We start from the raw sequence: 23,274 nt of genomic DNA, 5'->3' as shown, positions 1-23,274 counted from the left end.
CTGCCACATATCTACCAAGAACTGAAAAGCACAGATATGAAATACCGGAACCGAGTGAGGAGCAGAATTAGCAACCTGAAGGACCCCAAGAATCCTGGTTTGCGGCGCAATGTGCTGTGTGGAAGCATCCCGCCGGCCCTCATTGCAAAAATGACGGCAGAGGTCAGTAGAAAGAGGCGGCCGTGTTGTTGTTTTTTCAGGCCCGTGTAATACAAATAAAACTTGAATTTAACAAATCAGTTGTGAGGGGTGGAAAGGCCGTTTAAATGAGAGAAGATGTCCCCAGGGCAGTTTACTTCACATGAATGATGGTGTCGATATGCGAAAGCTGGATATTGTCACAATGATTGGCTTTATTGTGCGCAAAGTCTGTTGTATCCGAGATCTGGTGCATCAGATTTTAAAGCTATCTGTTCGTTAAGCTTGATTACCTGAATTTATTGGTCAGTCTTCAATGGCATTTTTAAATGTAACTATAGCAGCTATTTTAATGATACATGACAATTATTGCATATCTGGGTTCATGCAAGTTTTATGCTGGTCATTTGACTAAATAGATTAGCATAGCACAGCATAACATAACCCTGTACAGGCAGTCCTTGACTTATGACCGCAATTGACTTTTCTTTTGGTAAGTGAAACGTTTGTCAAGTGAGTTTTGCCCCGTTTTACGACCTTTCTTGCCACAGTTGTTAAATGAATCTGGCTTCCCCATTGACTTTGCTTGTCAAAGTCGCAAAATGACCCTTGGAACACTGCAGCCATCATACATATGAATCCGTTGCCAATCATCTGAATTTTGATGGTCACATGACCATGGGGATGCTGCAAAGGTCATTAAGTATGAAAAATGGTCATCAGTCACTTTTTTCAAGGCTGTTGTAACTTTGAACGGTCACTAAATGAAAAGTTGTAAGTCGAGGACTACCTGTATAGTATATCGGTAGTCCTTGACTTACAACCGTTAGTTTGGCAAACTGTTTAAAGCTAAAACCAAACAGGTTACATTATGGGTTAACTCAGCCATTGGTCTTTCCTGCTGCCCATTTGATTTAAGTCTTTTAATCTCTCCACTGTAACCCACAAATTAAGAGCTCAACAATTTGTGGCCTTGTCCATACCCTGCTTTTAATCTTTTTTAAAGTAAGCATTTTCTGGATTGCATAACCCATTCACTAACCAAGTTCGCCTATCAAACAAAGTCATTCCCCCCCCAAAAAACCCCCCTCCTAAACAAGGTTTAAACTCAATTGAGCATTGTGTGCTCATGCTCCCACTAGCTTTGGAACCGAACAGGGCAAACAAAGACTTAACTCGGACGAAACCTGCCTGACTAAATGGGCACCGCTGCAAGTTGGTACAGTGAACACTGTTGTTTGTTGCAGGAAATGGCTAGTGATGAACTGAAGGAGCTGAGAAGTGCCATGACCCAAGAAGCAATCCGAGAGCATCAGATGGCAAAGACAGGAGGTACTGCCACCGACCTCTTCCAGTGCGGAAAGTGCAAGAAAAAGAACTGCACCTACAATCAGGTGCAAACCCGGAGCGCCGATGAGCCCATGACGACTTTCGTGCTCTGTAATGAGTGTGGCAATCGCTGGAAGGTTTGTATTGTTGCTAGTAAATGCTTTAAGCCAGAAGCCTCCAACTTTTGGGGGACCAAGGATTGGTTCCTTGGAGAGAGGTTTTTCCATGGACCGGAGGAGTGTGTGGTTTTGTGTGCTGCCTGCATCCCATGGATGGGGCTTCGCTTGTTTGTATGGACTGGTTTATGGCATGCCACGGACCAGTGCCATGGCGATGTACTGTAGCAAAACAAAGCAAATAAATATATATATTTTTTGAGGTTTTTGCGGGTGTTTATATGTAGGTCTTTGGTTATTCGGGTTTTCTCCCACGTAAAATTGGAAGTGTCTTGGCGACATTTTGACAAAGTCTCATTCGTCATCTTCAGGCTGGTGTTTATAGCTTCGTGCTCCTAGAAGCACAAAGCTGTAAACACCAGCCTGAAGATGACAAATGAGACTTCGTCAAAATGTCGCCAAGACACTTCCAATTTTACACGGGAGAAAACCTGAATAACCAAAGACCTACATATATACATATACATATACACATACACACACACACACACACACACACACACACACACACACAAATGCTTTTTTTGCTACATTGCCCAGAGTCATTTTTTGCATACATTGCCCAGAGATTTGATAGATCAGAGGTTTAAAAATTAGGTAATTCATCTTTGTCAATGCAGTGCAACTTCTGTTCTTTTGTGTCTGCATTGTGCAAAATGCGAAGTGTCACTTTGGAGGTAGTATGGTCTTCCAGAAATTGGAAGCTTTCCATGGGGTATGCAGTAGCTGTGCGATCCCAGCAAAATATCTCGGGAATTGGCAGCACACCCACATCCCTTCTGAAGCATCTTGTGTTAGTGTATAATCTCAGACAAACTGGCAGCTCTTTGAAGGAGGCACCAAGAGATGCATCACACAAGCCCATAATTTCATTACGTCTTTGAGGTCTTTGGTGCTCTTTGAACCATTGCTCAGAAAATCTATGGTTACCTTTGCAGCATTCCCCCCGTCAGGGCTGCTGGAGTCCAGGTTCTTCTGGCCCTTTTTGGTATGGCCACTGGTCCACACTGGTCCCACGCTCAGGCACCTCTACTGGCCTGGATCATGTAGGGTCATGGTGGTCAATCTGCTCTCAGCAGGCAGGTCACGTGGTGGGGTGATGGTTAGTCTTTTCCAAGCTGGAGGGTCACGTGATGAAATGATATTCATATGCCTGGTCAGCCCTTCTTCCTTTGTCTCTCTCTCCTCTCTCCCACTCTTGAATTGCCTGCTGAGCTCTCCTTCCACCGCCTCTGCTTCTTCATGGATTCCTCTGCTTGCCCCACAGAAGCCTCCTCTATCCTACCCCCTTCTCTCCCTCAGGCTTGCCCCACGGAAAGCTCTTCTATCCTATTCTCTCATTTCCCTCAGGCTTGCCCACAGAAACCTCTGCTATCCTTTCCCCTCATTTCCCTCAGGCTTGCCCACAGAAACCTCTGCTGTCCTATCCCCTTATTTCCTCAGGCTTGCCCACAGAAACCTCTGCTATCCTATCCCCTCATTTCCCTCAGGCTTACCCACAGAAACCTCTGCTATCCTATCCCCTCATTTTCCTCAGGCTTGCCCACAGAAACTTCTGCTATCCTATCCCCTCATTTCCCTCAGGATTGCCCACAGAAACCTCTGCTATCCTATCCCCTCATTTCCCTCAGGATTGCCCACAGAAACCTCTGCTATCCTATCCCCTCATTTCCCTCAGGATTGCCCACAGAAACCTCTGCTATCCTATCCCCTCATTTCCCTCAGGATTGCCCACAGAAACCTCTGCTATCCTATCCCCTCATTTCCCTCAGGATTGCCCACAGAAACCTCTGCTATCCTATCCCCTCATTTCCCTCAGGCTTGCCCACAGAAACCTCTGCTATCCTATCCCCTTATTTCCCTCAGGCTTACCCACAGAAACCTCTGCTGTCCTATTCCCTTATTTCCCTCAGGCTTGCCTGACAGAAACCTCTGCTATCCTATCCCCTCATTTCCCTCCTTTTTCCCTCTCCAGCCAAGTCCCTCCTTCGGGGCACAGTGGCGTTGAGTGAAGCCCCCCACACCCAGTGTTGGGCCTAGAAAGCTGCCTCCACCAACCTTGAAGCCAAAATGGGGTGCGGGGGGCGCATGTACGGGGCGGAGTGTATGCGTGGAGATGCAGGACACATGCATGGGGGACGCGTGCCATGCATGGGGAATGCGTGCATGCGTGGGGTGCTCGCATTGCAATTTGGGGATTGGGGCACACCTGCGTGCAGTCGCGCACGCGTGTGCACACTTTGGGCACTCGGCACCAAAAAGGTTAACCATCACTGGTCTAGACTCTATGAAGACTTTTAGTCATCCAGATCATGGTTCTCCCAAAGGTGCTATTTTGTCCCTAGAGGCAATTGGATTTTCTGGTTTTTCTTTGAAGACTGTTCCAAGAAGTCTCCACACTGATTTGCACTACGCAGGTGACCCTGACGACACAGATTAACCTCCAGGTGGCTTGAACAACTCGCTGAAAGAATGCAAATGACCAGCTGTCTGCAAGGAGTATAAATCTTTTTGTTCCCCATCATCCAGTCAGAGCTGAAGAAACTTCTTGAATGAGAAGTGAAACATCTTCAAAGAAAAACCCAAAAGTCCAGTTGCGTCTTGAAAATAAAATAAAAGCACCTTTGGGACATAAAGAGAGCTCCAAGGATCTCATAGTTGAATCCCGAGCTACAAATATTCTCTTCTATTGGTGCTATGTTTCCTTATGTGTGATGGTTCCACACCTTCGGTATCTCATAAGGAGCTTGGGTTATGCCCAATTTATGTTAAAACTGCTGACGCCGAATTTAGTATTCTGGTGCAGAGTGGCAAAACATCTGGATTGCAATTTCCTGCATTATTAAAGAGAAAACGTTTTGTTTTCACAGTTCTGCTGATGCTCTTTGCACCCATGCGCCAGCGCCACGAAGATGTTGTACCTGTTGCAGCCAGAGAGATAAGAGAACCTTTGAACTGTCCAACCGATGAAATAAAAGCAGGGAAAGAAAAACAGCCTGCAAAGGTTGAAATGCTGAAGTTTCAACCCTCACCCCATCAGATACCTCTTTAAAAAAACAAAAAAACAAACGAGGTCGGTTTGAATGACTTTCTTAAAATGGAATCCTATCTTCAAACTCATTCAGGTGATATATTGGTGCCCTCAATGAGAGGGCTGTGTGTGTTCTGCAGTTATATTATGCAAAGACAGACATTAACACTTGAGCATAGAAGGAGGCCAACAGATGGTGGGTTGTTCCCTGCTTTTGTTTGGGGAAATGTAAAAATTTTCCATTCTTAAGGCTGCAAAGATTGGTTTGGCAGTGCATGCGTGGGCAACATCCAGCGAAGTCTCCAAAGCGGAGAAAGTTTATGACGTCATGATGAGTACATGGGTTCGGAAGGCCCAGCTCGGCGATCAACAGCTTATTTGAATCACAAAGTGTAGTTTGTTGAGGCAAATTGAAAGTAATGTTTAAAATCAACTACCATATCGGCAAGGGAGGAAAGAAAAACGGGATGCATTCAGTTCTGACTCTGTAATTAGGAGTCAAAAACTACAGATAGAGGTAGCATCTAGTACAGGGGTGTCAAACTCAAGGCCTGCGGGCCAGATTCAGCCCATGGGGTGCTTAGATCGAGCCTGCGGAGCCACCCTGGAAACAGTGAGGGACTGGCCCGCAGTGCCTCTGCCAGCGAAAATGGGCTCCCGAGCTCTGTTTCCGGCTACAATGGCCTCCTGCAACCCTCTGCCAGGGTTGCATGCGTCCCTCCTGAGCTCCATTTTCGCTGGCAGAGGGTTGCAGGAGGCCGTCGCAGCCGGAAACAGAGCTTGGAAGCCCGTTTTCGCTGGCAGAGCACCCAACATGAGTGACATTGAGCTGGCCACGCCCACCCTGGCCACACACCCCCTGCCCCCCCCCCCCCAAGGTCAAACACAACCCTGATGCGGCCCTCAATGACATTGAGTTTGACACCCCTGATCCTAGTAGAAGTTTCATAGAGGTACAACCTTTAATTGGCTGGATTGGTTGATCCTCTTGGCATTTCCATCCATTGTTTTAGCTCAACAGTGAGCCCAGAACCCCTATTTTATTTATTTGGCTGAACTTGGAATGTATTTTTTGGGGGGCAAGAGAATTCACCTGATGTCAAGGAAGAGACCTTTAATGGAAAGACCATCAGGTATTTTCTCTCCCGATTTTTTGACTCTCTGCTCTCAGCTGCCCGTTTTGTTTTGTTTCCTATCCTGTGACTTTCACAGAGGCTAAATCAAAGCTTTGATCCTTTGGTGTTGGCACTGTCACCCCAAATTCTCCCAAAGCTGCCTTCTCGGAATCCCTTATAGGAGGTGATTGTTACAGGTTGAATCTGCACGTAAAGTATGCTTCCTAGCCCCTTCCTGTTCCTTGTAAAGACAGAATCAAGCAATAACAAATTAACCCATGATAGATTCAGGGTCATCCAAGTACCTTGAGAAGCTAGTTTTGAATAGGCGACTGTTCTTGCGATACCTATTTTAGAAAAGGATGTCACTCATTGGATCCAAGGCAGTTATGAATCCTCCTTTCATGGCTTTGAGAATGGATCTGTGGCTAGTTTCATACACTTCTCCACCTTGGGCATTCAGTTGCTATGTGGGCTTGTAGAATTGACCTAGTTTGCATGGCTATTCTGGGTCCATGTTTCTGGAGGGCAGTTAAATGGGGGTAAGATGGACATTTTTTTGTGGGAAAGGAGCTAGGTGTGAGAAGCAGCCCTAGTAGATGGGTTGGGGATGTAAAATCGTTCAAAATGGCAGATAATTTTCCCCCTTAACAGTTTTTATATTAAATTACCCTGGATTTTCAAACGAATCCTGCTAGGTTGTTTGGGATGTCAGAGTTTGCTCAGGTTCCGCCTCTGCCTAGGAGGAACAGAACTAGTAAACGAAATGTGTACAGCTATTGCATGATGAGGAATTTCCTCTTTTGTTACTTGTAATTCTTCTCTTTATTTTCAAATGACTTTGTGCCGTGTAGAGCAAGTACTAGAATTGTCCAAAGCAGATACCCGAATGGAAAGAAGTAAATTGAATTCTCGCCTGTCATTTGTGGCTCTGTCCATTCTGGGGCATGGGAATTCTTACACCAGTTACTCCAATCGGAACAGGGGTGTCTTCCAAACATGAGGTGCTATGATATCTGTGGTTCTGCAGTCAGGGACCACAACAGAACGACAGAAGTGGAAAGGACATTGGAGGTCTGTCGTGTCCCACTCCTCCGCTGACGGCTGGGTTGGGGAAGTCCGTATCAAGCGTGCCTCTGCAGCTCTGCCAAAGTCCTATCAGAGTTCTCAAGGCAGGCAGGAGACCAGGAAGTGACTTCAGCAAGATAAGGTAGACTTTGCCTGACTCAGAGAATGCCAGAACGCAGATCCTTTATATAGGCCATGGGGTGTGGCTCCATGACTCAGCACTTATCCAGGCCTGCCCCTCCCTTCTTTTTGCTGACGTCGCCTCTCAATTCTCCGGAAGCGAGGATCTCTCCAGCCTCCAGCTGTTGGTAATCTGAGCTCATGATTGGCTTCACATTCTTCAGGCTCACATGCTGTGGGGGAGGGGTTTAGTTGCTCCGTTTGCCTGGGCATGGTACCAGGACTGGGGGCTGAAGGCACGTCAGGCCCTTTGTCTTGCTCGGCCTGTCCGGGCATGGTGCCAGGGCTGGGGCCTGGAGGCATGCCAGGACATTCTTCCGAACTATCAGCGTCCGGCAGGAGATAAGAGGGGCCCGGCTGCGGCAGGGGGAGCGGGCGAGACACAACAAGATCTTCTAGTCCAATCCCCTGCTCAAACAGGAAACCACTGGTTCCTGGACCCTAGGGTGCGTGTGTGATGTGGTCCCAGGGGATTCACAAAAGCTTGAAGAAATGTTATGATTTAAAACTTAAATTTTTGGTGGTTCATGGCCATGGTCTGTGGCCATGAAAGGTATTCAGAGGAGGTACATGGTGATTGAGAAGGATCGCCCTATATACCATTTCCCAACCCAACGGTTGTCCAATCTCTTCTTAAAAGCCTCCCGGTGTTGGAGCACCCACGACTTCTGGTGGAGGCAAGCCATTCCACTGATGGAGGATTAATCACCGATTAATAATTAACCACAAAATGGTTTGCTTCTGTTTTCAAGTAGGTTGATGCGATGTTACAGCTGAGAATGCCATTTTAATTTGGAAGAAACCGAAGATAAAGCTAAAGCCAGAGGGACAGACATGAAAACAAACCCCTGGGTATTGAGAACTAATTAAATGCTGCATGCAAATGTATATAAGTAACTTTTTGGCTTAAGTTACAGTGGAATCAGATCTGATAAGCAATTAACCATTTGTGTGCCTCACTACTGCTCCACTCCAAAACTTTTCAAAGCCCTTTAGAACAAAGGAAAGTGATTGGATCCCTATCAATATCAAACAGAAGTTACAGTATTTTTCAGACTATAAGGCGCACCTAGATTTCAAAGAGGAAAACAAGAAAAAAAAACGTTTTTGGCCTCTGCATGTCCTGTTTTCACCCTCCCTGGACCACAGAAGGACTTTGCAGGCCAAAATATGAATATGGGCCCATTTTTTGCCTGCAGAGTGCTTCTGGGGGCTGGGGAGGGCAAAAATGGGACACACGGAGAGTTTGGGAGGCCAAAAGCAGGCCCATATTCAGTCAATAAGATGCATAGACATTTCTACCCATTTTTTTGGGGGGGGAGTGCATCTTATAGTCCACAAAATATAGTATTTGGCATCTTTAGCTCCTAAGGTTTCAGGCATTTCTCAACAGCTGAAATGCTGAGGGACTGAAGTGGGAACCTTTTCTATGAAAAACAGATATTCTATGGTTGAGCCACAACGAACAGGACAAGCGAGTGATTGTAGGAGAATAGCAGGCTGAGCTAGAGGGGAGGAGTCATTACATTACTACAAAGGGTCCGAGCCCAACCCCTCTTGGATTCTGTTGATCCTTATCTGACACCAAGATAAGGTGAACTGTTGGAAGAAATATCTATCTGGTTCAGTTCCAAGCTGGGAGAAAGGCATTGGAGACAAAATGGAGGCTGGAGGCTGATTGGAAAGAAGATTTAATGATGAACAGAACCACCAAGCCCATGGTTCTGGGCAGCTGACCCCATGGAGCTGAGAGCGGGTGGTTTTTATACCCTCTCTGGGGTCTGTATTTGAGCTTCCTGTTCCTGTGCAAGAACATGTATTCTATTGGCTGTTGTCAGACTCCCCTGGGGCCAAGTAGGAGTTGTGTAGGGGTCATAGCTGGCTCTATAGGCAAAGTACAAATCCTCAGTGTTTGAGCTAAGTTTGGTTGAAGTTTGGAGGGTGACGCAATGTCCTCAGGAGATTTTGCAATGTGGTGAACTCTACTGCTAGATGGTAGTGGGTTAATCCTATTATGTCCTGAAGGGTCATGTCTTAATCCCGTCACCCTGGAGTTGAAGGTCTTTTGTTTTGGAGATAGGCTGGCCCAATCTTTCTCAATGGGCACAAAATATCTGCTGGCGGGAGGGAGCTGGGACTCTGAATTTCTGTCTCCCTTAAGATTTTTTATTTCTCTTTTAGGGGAAACATTTTGTCCTACCTTTTTTTTAATATTCCTCAAAATATTTCATTCCTCTTGGAGTGGGGTGGCTTCCCACTTTAGTTGAGTAGATTAATGACAGGCGCAAAGAATGAAGATCATACGTTGAGTTGCAGTTCAAAGATTTAATGCTTAGCCTATACACAGAAATCAGGTCAGCTTTTCTTGCAGTAAATGTCTATGGAGAGTCTCAGTCATGGTTATCCCAAAAAACCACAGGTAGCCAATGCAGCCTGCGCAGGAGTGGTGTTACATGGGAGCCACGTGCGGCTCCCTCTGTCACCCGCACAGCTGCATTCCAAACCAACTGGAGCCTCCGGGTGCTCTTCAAGGGGAGCCCCATGTAGAGAGCATTGCAGTAATCCAAGCGAGAGGTAACAAGAGCATGAGTGACCGTGCATAGGGCATCCCGGTCAAGGAAGGGTCGCAACTGGCGAATCAGGTGGACCTGATAAAAAGCTCTCCTGGAGACGGTCGTCAAGTGATCTTCAAAAGACAACCGCCCACCCAGGAGAACGCCCAAGTTGCGCACCCTCTCCACCGGGGCCAATGATTCGCCCCCAACAGTCAGCCGCAGCTGCACTGACTGTACCGGGGTGCCGGCATCCACAGCCACTCCGTCTTGGAGGGATTGAGCTTGAGCCTGTTTCTCAATTTAACACCATTGATGAAGGACAAAATTTGTATTCCTCCTAGCTTGCTCATTCTGTTCTTCAAGGCCCCTTGTCTCCTAGTAGTTTGTCAAATGAGCCTCCATGGGTGCAATGTGTCATAACTTAACACCATCTGTCCTTGCTCCAGCAATTACGTGAAGATCCAGCTCTCTGGAAAAGGTTTTAATGCTGAGAAAGGTGGAAGGAAAAAGAAGAAGAGGGTGAAGTGGACAGACCTGGTTAAAATGATGATTGGACAGACCTGGTTAAAATGATGGTGGGGGTGGCATCGTTGGAAGACTGAAGAAGTTGGAAGACTGAAGAATAGTCCTCCATCGTTGGAGGACAAGAAGACCTCCAAGGTCCCTTTCAACTATGTTAATCCTATCCTATCCCTATCCCTATCCCATCCCATCCCATCCTATCTCTCATCATAGAGAGAAAAAAAACTATGTGGTCATTAGGAGTTGGAAACAACTTCATGGCACATAACTTAATAAATCGGGTTGGTGTCTCTCTGTCTAAGAACATCAAGCTGAGTTTGGTCCTTGTCAAAGATGCAACTGCTGACAACAACAGAAAGCTGTTGATGCTCTAACAGTACAGCAATAATGTGATCTGTGAGCAGAGGCACATGGGTTGTGGGGAAGGTACAGCTTGGATTTGCTGGGTCTATTTCTGAAAATCTTGACCAACCAAGGGTACCTTCTCATGAGCTTTCTTCATTTCATTCTTCGCTTCCTGCAGAGGAACCTGGACCTGGTTTTGTTAATGCAAATTATTTGACGCTCGCTACTGTGGCTCTTATGTTTTACAAGTGTGTTGCTCTCCTTTGATCTGCCTGTTTAACAGATGCTCCTTTTAATTAATCAGGGTACTTTAATAGTATTAAGGCATGGGTGTCAAACTCACTGTCACGTTGCCGTCGTGTGATGTTTTGTGACATTTTCCCCCTTCGTGGAGCTGGGATGGGCATGGCCTGCACGTGACGCATCTGGCCCACGGGCCACCAGTTTTGACACCCCTGTAGCAAATATAACTACTCTAATTTTCATCTCATGACTGGCTGGGGAATTCTGGGAGTTGAAGTCCACACATCTAAAGCTGGCAAGGTTGACAAACACTGGGTCAGACTCGCATCCTGATTTGCAAAACTGAAGGTGGCACACACAATGCTCCTCCCATTTATTTTCCCCACAATTACAGTTTTGTGAGGTGGGTTGGGTTGAGAGGGACGGATTGGCCCAACGTCACCCAGCTGGTTCTCGTGTTTAAGGGAGGCTTAAGAGTTTATGCCTTCCCCGTTTCTGGTCCAGCACCTTTATTGCTTCTTTACCTGGAAGAAACTCCATCAAGATGGAACATCCATATGAGCTGGCCAACGTGAAGTCAAAGGAGGATTTCTCTGCAGACTCCCTGAAAGGTAAGACTTGTGTGAAACATTGTCATAACTCACTTTTTTCAGTGCTGTTGTAACAGTCACTAACTGAACTGTTCTAAGTCAAGGACAATCTGTATGGTAGCCCAGTTCAGCTGAAGCCCTGAAAAACTCAATGATGGAGGGCTATTAGAATAGAATAACAGAATTGGAAGGGACCTTGGAGGTCTTCTAGTCCAACCCCCTGCTTAAGCAGGAAACCCTACACATATCAGACAAATGGTTATCCAATCTCTTCTTAAAAACTTCCAGTGTTGGAGCATTCACAACTTCTGGAGGCAAGTTGTTCCATTTATTAATTGTTCTAACTGTCAGGTAATTTCTCCTTAGTTCTAAGTTGTTTCTCTCCTTGATGAGTTTCCACCCATTGCTTCTTGTCCTGTCCTCAGGTGCTTTGGAGAATAGCTTGATCCCCTCTTCTTTGTAGCAGCCCCTGAGATATTGGAAGACTGCTATCATGTCTCCCCTAGTCCTCCTTTTCATTAAGCTAGACATACCCAATTCCAGCAACCATTCTCTATATGTTTTAGCCTCCAGTCTCCTAATCATCTTCGTTGCACTTCTTTGCACTCTTTCTAGAATCTCAAAATCTTTTTTACATCATGGTGACCAAAACTGGATACAGTATTCCAAGTGTGGCCTTACCAAGGCATTATAAAGTGGTATTAACACATCACCTGATCTTGATTCTATCTCTGTTTATGCAGCTGTATTGGCTTTTTTGGCAGCTGCAGCACAGGGCTGGCTCCTATTTAAGGGATTGCCCACTAGGACTTCAAGAGCTCTCTCACAGTTACTGCTTTTGAGCAAGGTACCACATGATACACTGCACCTGTGCACTTGCCTAAATGTAGAACCTTACATGTTTCATGTTTTTTCAATTTGAATCCTTGCTTCGATTTTATTTGTACTTTTCACATTTTGGAACCGCTCGTTTCCTGTTAGATTAACCCGCAGCGACCTATTACGGCGCCCGCCTCTCCACCTCTCCACCATGAATTTTAAATGGAAAAAGTTCGAACGTAGAGAGCGCACGCTATTAACCCTGCGCAGATGATCTGCAAAAGTTCGCAAGCGGCACCTTCCGTTTTGCACGAAGAATGTTAAGTCCCGCTCCCTTACGCAAGCGTTGCGCGAAATGCCTTTAACCCGCCGATTCGCGAAGCAGCGCGTTATTCGCCCCATATTCTCTCCGCCCCAGACGCCGGCCAGCAGTTAGGCTTTACCTGCGCCCATCCAGAGACCTCCCCCCCCTCCCGGGAACCCCGTTTGGCCATTCCCTACAGTACGTCATAGGGAGCTTTCCCAGTTTTGGCCGCTAGAGGGCGAAAGAGAGCCGCTGCACGTTGGCGTGGGGGCCGATTTCGCCCAAGGGAGCAGGAGAATACGTAGTTGGGGGTGGGTAGGGGGGATATATCTGCCTCGCACCCGCCGACCCCCATAAAGCCAAGTTCTCCGTTTGTCTCGTAGCTGAGCATCGGAAGAGTCTCCTCTCCCCCCCCCCCGTTTCTCCATTGCCTGCTACTTATTTAACTTTGTAGATCACAAATGTCTATGGAGATTCTCGGGTCATCCAGGTCCTGGTTGTCCCAAAGGTGCTTTTTTCAAGAGGCAACTGGACTTCCTGGTTTTTCTTTGAAGGCCTTTCGCTTCTCATCCAAGAAGCTTCTTCAGCCTCTTGACTGGATGGGGGGGGAGGGGAATGGAAGGAAGAATATTGCAGGCAGCAACATTTCTTCTGTTTCCGGAGAATTCCCACATTGTACCATATGAAAGTCCATATAATTTTCCTGAATCCATCCTCCCATTTGATTGTGGGTTCCCATTTGTCCAGCCAAGCTAAACCCAGGATGATGGATTCTGACATCTTGGGAATTACTATGAATCTTATAAGTTCATGATGGGCTCCAATTTCTAAGCGAACCAGTTGTGTGACTTGGGTCGCTGGAACGCCACCAATCAAGGTTCCATCTACTTGGTGGAATTTAATTGGGTGTTTTAAGGGAAATGTTTTTATACAGAGTTGGGCAACCGTAGAGGTTGAAATTAGGCATCTGGTGCATTGTAGAAGGGCAATAGTAAATACCTTTTGTCACGTGCACGTATGCAAGGGCTAGCGTTAATTTATTTATGTATCAAACTTTTTTTGGATAATGCAATGGTTTATCAAATTTGATGTTTTGTTATGAGTCATTTCTGGCAAATTAACAACAACAACAAAAATCAACCGATACAAATCAACACAGAATTGAGGGGGCCTTCATGCTCTCAGAGCTTGCTTGTTTTCTTGCAGGCATTACCCAAACTAACGTAGCACTGATGATGTTACCTAGTTTGGGTAATGAAACGTCTGCAAGAAAACAAGCAAGTTCAGAGAGCACCAAGGACCCCTCATTTCAGCCCTGAGCTACAAATATTCTCCTTTATTGGTAACAGAGAGCATCTTACTCCAGGCACAAGCAACTGGGCTCAAAGGATCATACTTCAGATCCATTATGCGAAAACCCAGCTCTCTGGGGAAGGCTGTAATGCCGGGAAAGCTGATGGGAAGAGAAGAAGGAGGTGACCCCCAGCAAAATGGGTGGACTTAGTAGTTACTCACCATTGGAAAACCTGAAGGAGCAGGTTAGGGACAGATAATTGTGGAGAAAATCTACATGGCCACCAGGAATTGACACTTGAGTTGATGGCATAGCTTCATTAATAACAGACTAACTTAAACGCATTGGGGCCATTGTGGTATTCTTTCTCCTGCAAGCTTATCAATCAGTCAATCAGGGACCTTGGAGGTCATCTAGTCCAACCCCCTGCTCAAGCAGGAGATCCTATAGTACCATTTGAGACAAGTGGCTGTCCAGTCTCTTCTTAAAAACCTCTAGTGATGAATAGAATAAAATAGATTTTTTATTGGCCAAGTGTGAGCGGACACACAAGGAATTTGTCTTGGTGCATATGCTCTCAATGTACATAAAAAGACAAGATACCTTCATCAAGAATTCTAATGATAGTCATAGGGTACAAATAAGCAATCAGGAAACAATAGCAATATAAATCGTAAGTATACAAGCAACAAGGTTGCAGTCATACAGTCATAAGTGGAAGGAGATGGGTGATGGGAACGATGAGAAGATTAATAGTGCAGACTTAATAAATAGTTTGACAGTGTTGAGGGAATTATTAGTTTAGCAGAGTGATGGCGTTCGGGAAGAAATTGTTCTTGTGTCTAGTTGTTCTGGTGTGCAGTGCTCTGTAGCATCGTTTTGAGGGTAGGAGTTGAAACAGTTTATGTCCAGGATTTGAGGGATCTGTAAATATTTTCACAGCCCTCTTTTTGACTCGTGCAGTATACAGGCCCTCAGTGGAAGGCAAGTTGGTAGCCACTGTTTTTTCTGCAGTTCTAATTATCCTCTGAAGTCTGTGTCTGTCTTGTTGGGTTGCAGAACCAAACCAGACAGTTATAGAGGTGCAGATGACAGACTCAATAGTTCCTCTGTAGAACTGGATCAGCGCCTTCAACTTCTGTTCCATTGGTTAATTGTTCTCACTGTTAGGAAGTTTCACCTTAATTCCATGTTGCTTCTCTCCTTGATTAGTTTACATCCATTGTTGCTTGTCCTGCCCTCTGGTGCTTTGGAAAATAAGTTGACCCCCTCTTCTTTATGGCAGACCCTCAAATATTGGAATACTGCTATTACGTCACCCCTAGTCGTTCTTTTCTCTAGAAAATTAGGGTAGCTGATTCTATCCTGGCCTGTACTTTTACAACCTGTTTACAAAATCAGCTCCATTTTCTAGGGTGACACAGTACATTAAGGGCCACCTAATTGGATTTGCACAACGTGCTACACTAAGGAACAAAGCAAGCTTGTCTCGCCTTCATCCAACTTACCACACTGGACAATGCAGTCTTGAGAACCTATCTGAGCTAGTTAAAATGTGAAGGCAGCCGCTAGACTTTATTCTCCCTTAGAATTCTTTATTCTTTCATTTCTTTCATTTTAGTCTTCAAGCCTAATGAGATTCAGTCAGGGAATCAAACGAAAGAAGTTGCAGTAAATCAGTTCACTTCTTCTCAAAGCAGGTCATCAAACCATAAACCCCATCATTACAAAGGGCCAGGCAGAAGCAGCCGAAGCCTGCCTTAAATGCAGTATTTACCCTGAAATATTTTGCATTTTATTCTACATATAGTGGTAATTTTAACCTGCATAAGTGCAAGGAGATTGTTAATGTTAACTGCTCCAATCTTGATTGCAGAAAATATGACTTCAGTAACAGAGTTATTAATACTTGGAATACACTACCAGACTCTGTGGTCTCTTCCCAAAATCCCCAAAGCGTCAACCAAAAACTGTCTACTATTGACCTCACCCATTCCTAAGAGGTCCGTAAGGGGCGTGCATAAGAGCACCAGCGTGCCTACTGTTCCTATCCTATTGTTTCCTTTCGTTATATCCAATTAACATAGTTATTACATACTCATGCTTATATATATGCTAATATATTGTATAGTTATTTCATGCTTATGCTTATATATACTGTGTGACAAAATAAATAAATAAAAAGATTTGTTAGCTTTTTCAGGTGCCCTGAGGCTCTTCGCCCGGAGGCCAAGCTGCCCGAGAGATTAACAGGGCAGGAAAATAATTCCTGCAGCGTGACAGCATCTCATTGCAAACTAAATCAGTCAGCCAGATGGAATGGTTGCCTTAGAGACCTGTCTTTGGGTATCTCCTGATGTTCAAAATTAGGATGGCAAGAAAATGGCTTGAAACCAGGAGCTTGATCATCTTCTTGGAAAATATAGTTCTTTGGAATAACTTCTTAATACAGGTAGCCCTCGACTTACGACCACAACTGAATTCCAACATTTCTGTGGTTAAGCAAGACAGTTAAGTGTTTTACTGCTCCACTTTCACCTTTCAGCCCCAATCCAGGAGCCTTCACGGAGAGTCGGCTTTCGCGACAAACTATTTTTGTGTTGAATTTATGTTTTACCGACAAAGAAATAAGGTTTGTTTGTTTCTTTGTCAGCAACACATAAATTCAACACACACACACACAAAAAGCAAGGCAGTTTTTAAGCGACCTTTGCTCCATGTTGTGACCTTTCTTGCCACAGTTGTTAAGTGAACTACAGTCAAGTTAGTAACATGGTTGTTAGGTGAATCTGGCTTCCCCATTGACTTGGCTTGTTAGAAAGTCACAAAAGGGGATCACGTGACCCCGGGACACGGCAACCATCAGCAATGTGATTGTCAGTTGCCAGGCGCCTGAATTTTGATCATGTGGCCCCAGAGATGCTGCAACTAGATTGGGTATTCAGCCGGTTTTGTACCAGTTCAGGCGAACTGGTAGTGGCGACGGTGGGTCTGCCCACCCATCCCGGTGTAATGCCGTCCTATTTATCCACGTTTTTGAGGCCGGGCACATGCACGGAAGGCATGTTTGCGAGGAAAGTGCATGCACGGAACACCAGGCACATGCGCAGAAGGCACGCATGTGAACCAAGCATGCGCCAGTGGTGGGTTTCAAATTTTTTTACTACCGGTTCAGTGGGTGTGGCTTGGGCGTGGCAGGGGAAGAATACTTCAAAATCCCCATTCCTTCCCTGCTCCTGGGGGAAGGATACTTCAAAATCCCCATTCCTTCCCCGCTCCTGGGGGAAGGATACTTCAAAATCCCCATTCCTTCCCCGCTCCTGGGGGAAGGATACTTCAAAATCCCCATTCCTTCCCCGCTCCTGGGGGAAGGATACTTCAAAATCCCCATTCCTTCCCCGCTTCCTGGGGGAAGGATACTTCAAAATCCCCAGGGAAGGATACTTCAAAATCCCCATTCCTTCCCCACTCCTGGGGGAAGGATACTTCAAAATCCCCATTCTTTCCCCGCTCCTGGGGGAAGGATACTTCAAAATCCCCATTCCTTCCCCGCTCCTGGGGAAGGTTACTGCAAAATCTTCATTCCCACCCCCACTCTGGGACCAGCCAGAGGTGGTGTTTGCCGGTTCTCCGAACTACTCAAAATTTCCACCACCGGTTCTCCAGAACGGGTCAGAACTTGCTGAAACCCACCTCTGGCGTGTGCGTGCGGAGCAAACCGGTGGTAAGAAGATGTGAAACCCTGAAACCCACTGCTGGCTGCAACCATTACTAAATGGTGGGGGAAAATGGTCCCTGTCCTTTCTTTTCAGTGCTGTTGTAACTTTGAACGGTCACTAAACGAATGGTTTTAAGTGGTCGGAAGTTTCAGTTAGTTGAGTTGGCTTTTTGTGGTTTTGACAGCCTGTGCCTAACTCCCAGGAGTCAGTCTTCCTGCTTCCCATTGGTCTGCCTTCCCTCTAAAAAAAGATCCAGATGATTTAACCATAAACACAAACTGGCAAAGAGCCAGTTTTTGGTCTTTGTGGTTAAAGGAGGAGTCTCCAACCTTGGTCCCTTTAAGACTTGTGGACTTCAACTCCCAGAGTCCCTCAGCCAGCTTTGCTGGCTGAGGGACTCTGGGAGTTGAAGTCCACAAGTCTTAAAGGGACCAACGTTGGAGACCCTGGGTTAAAGCACCAAATCGGGAGACCCTGAGTTCTAGTCTCGCCTTGAGCCGCCTTGAGCCAGTCATTCTTTCTTGGCCCTGGGAAAGAGAAAGTGACAAAGCACTTTCAACAATAACAATAACAATAACAACAGAGTTGAAAGGGACCTTGGAGGCCTTCTAGTCCAACCCCCTGCCCAGGCAGGAAACCCTACATCATCTCAGACAGATGGTTATCCAACATTTTCTTAAAAATTTCCAGTGTTGGAGCATTCACAACTTCTGCAGGCAAGTCGTTCCACTTATTAATTGTTCTAACTGTCAGGAAATTTCTCCTTAGTTCTAAGTTGCTTCTTTCCTTGATCAGTTTCCACCCATTGCTTCTTGTTCTACCCTCAGGTGCTTTGGAGAACAGCCCAACTCCCACTTCTCTGTGGCAGCCCCTGAGATATTGGAACACTGCTATCATGTCTCCCCTAGTCCTTCTTTTCATTAAACTAGACATACCCAGTTCCTGCAACCGTTCTTCATAGGTTTTAGCCTCCAGTCCCCTAATCATCTTTGTTTCTCTTCTCTGCACTCTTTCTAGAGTCTCAGCATCTTTTTTACATCGAAATCTTGCCAAAAAACCTCCCACAGGGGCACGTCCAGGCAGCAATTGCTAGGATCATTGACTCTTGGTGTATGCAGAGGCATACTATGCAACAATAATACATAGGATGCTGTGGCCACAATGAGATTATATCTGCTGAATAAAACTCCGCATTGGCGACAGGAAGGGCATCCAGCCAGTAAACACTCGGCTCCATTCAGTTGCCTAGACTCCACCTCACAAAGCGTTGTGGGGTCATTAAAAGAAGATGATGATGCCGCGGTCACCCAGATGTTGCTAAACTACAGCAATCCCAAGTGGGGGATTTTTAACCATCTTCGCTCTGCCGTACTGTCCTGCAAAAACATTTTCCTGGGTGTTCGTGAGGAGTGGGTTCCTGCAGCCCAGGTAGGCTAGGAAATGAGCTGAGCATACCCAGGGATCATAACAATCATATGGAGCAGCTTGATTTAAAAAAAAAATCAATTCTGGATTAAACTGAACTGGTTGGATTTTGTTTTTAACCTGCAAAAAAATTAAAAACAAGAAAAGTTTAGCAAGAATGAAACAGAATTTATTCATGTAATAAACAGTTGGCAGGGATTGTTCTCATTCCTTGATTCTTCTTTGGCTGTTCTGCAGCTTTACTGTTAGCAAGCGACCCTAGTAATTTTCAACTAATAACATAATTGAACTTTCTTATCCTTCTCCTGCACTTTTGGTACTATGCTTTGGAAATTTGCTACAATCACCTAGTCTTGACATATGACCACGTTTGGGATCCGAATTTCCATGGCTAAGCAAGATGATTGGTCAGTGAGTCATACCTGATTTTATGACCCTTTTTGCTCTGGTTTTAAAGTGGAAAAGCTGTAGTTGTAAGAGATTCAGATAAATAGATTAACAGAGTTGGAAGGGACCTTGTAGATCATCTAGTCCAACTCCCCGCTCAAGCACGAGGCTCTACACCATTTCTGACAGATGGCAGTCCAGTCTCTTCGTGAAAGCCTCCAGTGATGAAGCTCCCACAGCCTCCGAAGGCAACTTCTCTTCCATGGGTTGATTGTTCTCACTGTCAGAAAATTTCTCCTTATTTCCAGGTTGAATCTCTCCTTGACCAGCTTCCATCCATTATTCCTTGTCTGGGCTTCGGGTACTTTGGAAAACAGCTTGACCAGATTCACATGGTCCTTAAGAGAATCTGGGTTCTCCCATTGACTTTGCTTGTCAGAAGCCAGCTGGGAAGGTCAGCAATGGCAATCACATGACCCCAGGGGCACTGCAATGGTTATAAGTTGCGAAGCATCCGAATTTTGATTATGGGAAAGCTGTGACAATTTTTAAGTGCAAGGGCTGGCTGTAAATCACTTTTTTCCAGTGGTGATATAACATTGAATGGGCACTAAACAAGTGGTTGTAAGCAGGGATGGGATTTAAAATTTTTAGCAACCGGTTCTTTGCCCAGTTGCTGGGTGAGGATGGCCATGGGGGCATGGCCTACTTGGCCTCCTGCACCACACCAGTGTGTGTGTGTGTGTGTGTGTGTGTTTCCCCCCCCAGGCTCTGGAGGCTTTCCTCGAGCCTCCAGGAGGGCAAAAACAGCCTCTCCCAGGCTCTGGAGGCCCTCCGAAAGCCTGTTTCTAGACTTCTGGAATTTCCAGGAGGCCCATTTTTTACCCTCCCAGAGCCTCTGTGTGGGCCCTGCACTTACCTGGCATCCAAAATGGGCTGTGTGGAGACTTCTGGGAGGGGTAAGACCAGCCATCCTTGCAACTACTGGTTCAGTGAACCAGATGTAAAATTAGCATCCGGTTTTCCCGAACCGGCTGAATCTTGTAAGTCGAGGACTACCTGTAAGTGCAAATGAATATCAGGAATATTTAGGTGAAGGGGAAAGCCACTTATTTGGGGGCGGGGCGGGGGGAAGGCCGTCACCAATTCAACTAACTGTGAAAAAGCGGCAGCAAATAATTCAAAAGATTCCATCTCTACCTGTCAATTAGGTGACCTTGACTGTGAGGGCAAGGTGGCCACTTGTCCTGCTGAATTGCTTTCTGATGGCACATTTGGCGCTCACCACGCATGCGTGGGCAGCAAACCGGTGGCAAACTGGGGAAGATTTCACCACTGCTACTACCCCAAGCTATTCTGCAAAAACAAAATTATTGGCCGGCCCGCAGAGGCAGCAGATGCTTCAATTTTGATTTTTAGTATAAATCAGTGTGAAGTTGATGGTGCTATCTTGTTGGGTAATGAAATGGCTGCAAGAAAACAATGAAACCTAGAGAGCACCAAATACCCCACAGTTCAACCCTGAGCTACAAATATTGTTTTCTAACAATAATCAATATAACCCATACAAACAAAAATGGCTTCTGTGATCCTATAAGGCAGTAATGGCTAACCTTTTTGCCAGCACGTGCCAAAAGCGGGGGGAGTGCAGGGGAGGTCACGCATGTGCGTTCCCACACCCATAATTCTATGCCCCCCAAGCATGCGCGTGTGACCCCCCCCCCTCTCCCCATGCTTTTGGCATGTGATGGTCCAGTAGGCCCGCTTTTTGTTCTTCCTGGGCTCCAGAGCCTCTCTAGGAGCCTGGGGAGGGCAAAAACGGCCTTTCTGGCCCTCCAGAGGCCAGAAACAGCATGTTTCCCTACTTCCGGTGGGCCCAGAAGGCCTGAAAATTGGCTGGTGCATGCATGCGCACCGGAGCTGAGCTCGTGTGCCCACCGATATGGCTCCGCGTGCCACAGGTTTGCCATCATGGTATAAGGCCTTCTGTGGTTTGGCCACAATACTGCTACTCCTTACCATATGATGTAATGAAGCCTGCCCATTACAGTCATATGTCATAAAGTACAGAAAAGGAATTGGTCACGATTGTTCAATGAATGCCACACTTGTAAAGCAGCCATGGCAGTCATTAAGCAGATATTATGGCTGTTAAATAAACCAATGATTCACAGTGGGTGTGATAACTGTGGTTTTGCTGAAAGCTAAAGGTAAGTGCCGCTTTTCGATAAATGTGATCATGTGACTCTGAGACACTGCAAATACAGGGGTGGGCTGCTGGGGGTTTGCAGGGGTTCGGGAGAATCTCTAGCTAAGATTCTGTGTGGTTCGGAGAACCCCCAAATCCCATTCACGGATGGCCCTGCCCAGTGGTGGGATTCAGCCAGTTCGCACCACTTCGGGAGAACCGGTTGTTAATTTTCTGAGCAGTTTGGCAAACTGGTTGTTGAAAGAAATCATTAGGGCAGAGAACCGGTTGTTAAATTACATGAATCCCACCACTGGCCCTGCCCCTCCCAGGAGTCCCCACGCGGCCCGTTTTGGATGCAGGTAGTGCAGGGCATGCATAGAGGCTCAGGGAGGGTGAAAAATGGGCCTACTGGAAATTTGGGAAGGCCAGAAACAGCTCCGTTTCTGTCCTCCAGAGGGCCTCCGGAGCTTGGGGAGGCTGTTTTTGCCCTCCTGAAGGCTCGAGGAAAGCTTCTGAGCTCTGGGAGGGCAAAAAAGCCCCGCCGCCATGGTTCAGGAGTCCGACATGGCCACGCCCACCATGGCCACGCCCACTCAGCAACCAGGCAGGGAACCCCTTGCTAAAATTTTTGAAGCCCATCCTTGTGCAAATATGTTCAGTCATGGGACTGCAGAGGGGTCCTGACTGTCAAAACTTCAAATCTGGGTCATAAAGACCCCATTTTTGGGGGGGTTGGTTGTCACTTCGATCTTAAGTCAAGGACTAGTTGTAATATCTAGTTTGCTACCAACGCAGAGAAATGATAAGAGATGGGAAAAGAAGGAGGGGGATGGTTTCATGTCACAAGGAGCTAATTGGATCTTTGCAAGATTCATCAGGCTGACTAAAAATAAACTAGAAGCTTTCAAAAATATTTTGCATAATATAATAAAATTAATATTTAGCCATCCAGAAATTTCAGAGATGAGAAAAGATGGCACAGAAAGGATATGTAAATTAGGATGGATAAACTCTACCACATCTTATTTCAGTTGGGGAGGGGGAGCATCTCTGCCTCATAGCTAGTCTGGGCAAAAAGCCTATTGATGTTCAATTTTTTTTAAAAAAAGGAATGCATCTGAAATGAAAGTTTCATTAAATAGCACCAATTATATAAAATGATTAGGCACCTTCATCTTTTGGTGTTCAGTGATTCATAAATAAAACCACTTTTCTGTAAATTGCGTGTGCTGGAAGCTCTAATTAATGTATTGATAATAGGCTGGCGTTCTAAGGCAGGGTTGTCCAACCTTGTCAATTTTAAGACTTGTGGACTTCAACTCATGGCTAGCTGGGGAATTCTTGGAGTTGAAGGCCACAGGTCTTAAAAGTTGCCAAGGTTGGAAACCTCTGTCCTATGGCCTATAGAAGACAAGATGTATCCTGCGGTGAAATGCTCTGAAGTCTGCTACCGGTTTGCTGCACTCGCGCATGCGTAGTGCACACCAAACTACCGTGCAGTGCTGAAAAAGGAGGCTTAAGAAGGTAAGTAGAACGGGGTGGGGGGAAGAGCTGTGCCGCACAATTTATATTTACTAGAAAGCAGAATTTCCTGCTTTCTAGAGAATATAAATCGGGCGGCACAGCTGATCATCGGAAATACCAGTTCGTCTTAAACGGTAGCATTTTTTTACTACTGGATCACCCGAACTGGTAGCTTTTATTACTACCGGTTCTCCAAAACCGGTCTGAATCGGTAGCATTTCATCCCTGAATGTATCCCTTTCTCAGATCACAAGACTACAAGTTTCCTTCTGAAACTCCCTGCTGTCCTTTTAAGTCAGCTGTTGCTACTTCCAAAATG

At 45.9% G+C, this 23,274-nt stretch overlaps 1 protein-coding gene across 1 annotated transcript in view; it reads left to right on the top strand.

Moving 5' to 3' along the window:
- The window catches only part of TCEA3 (transcription elongation factor A3), a 50,032-nt gene extending 43,321 nt beyond the window's left edge, over positions 1-6,711 (top strand). Inside the window, exons 11-13 of the mRNA XM_058196337.1 lie at positions 14-162; positions 1,386-1,604; positions 4,514-6,711. Coding sequence (XP_058052320.1) covers positions 14-162; positions 1,386-1,604; positions 4,514-4,522 — 377 coding nt within the window. The 3' untranslated portion in view covers positions 4,523-6,711. The remainder of the gene's footprint in view (positions 1-13; positions 163-1,385; positions 1,605-4,513) is intronic.
- Positions 6,712-23,274: the final 16,563 nt, after the last annotated feature.

The sequence above is a fragment of the Ahaetulla prasina genome, chromosome 10, assembly GCF_028640845.1.
Source record: "Ahaetulla prasina isolate Xishuangbanna chromosome 10, ASM2864084v1, whole genome shotgun sequence".
Classification (NCBI taxonomy): Eukaryota; Metazoa; Chordata; class Lepidosauria; order Squamata; family Colubridae; genus Ahaetulla; species Ahaetulla prasina.
This window is presented reverse-complemented; position numbering and strand designations above follow the sequence as displayed.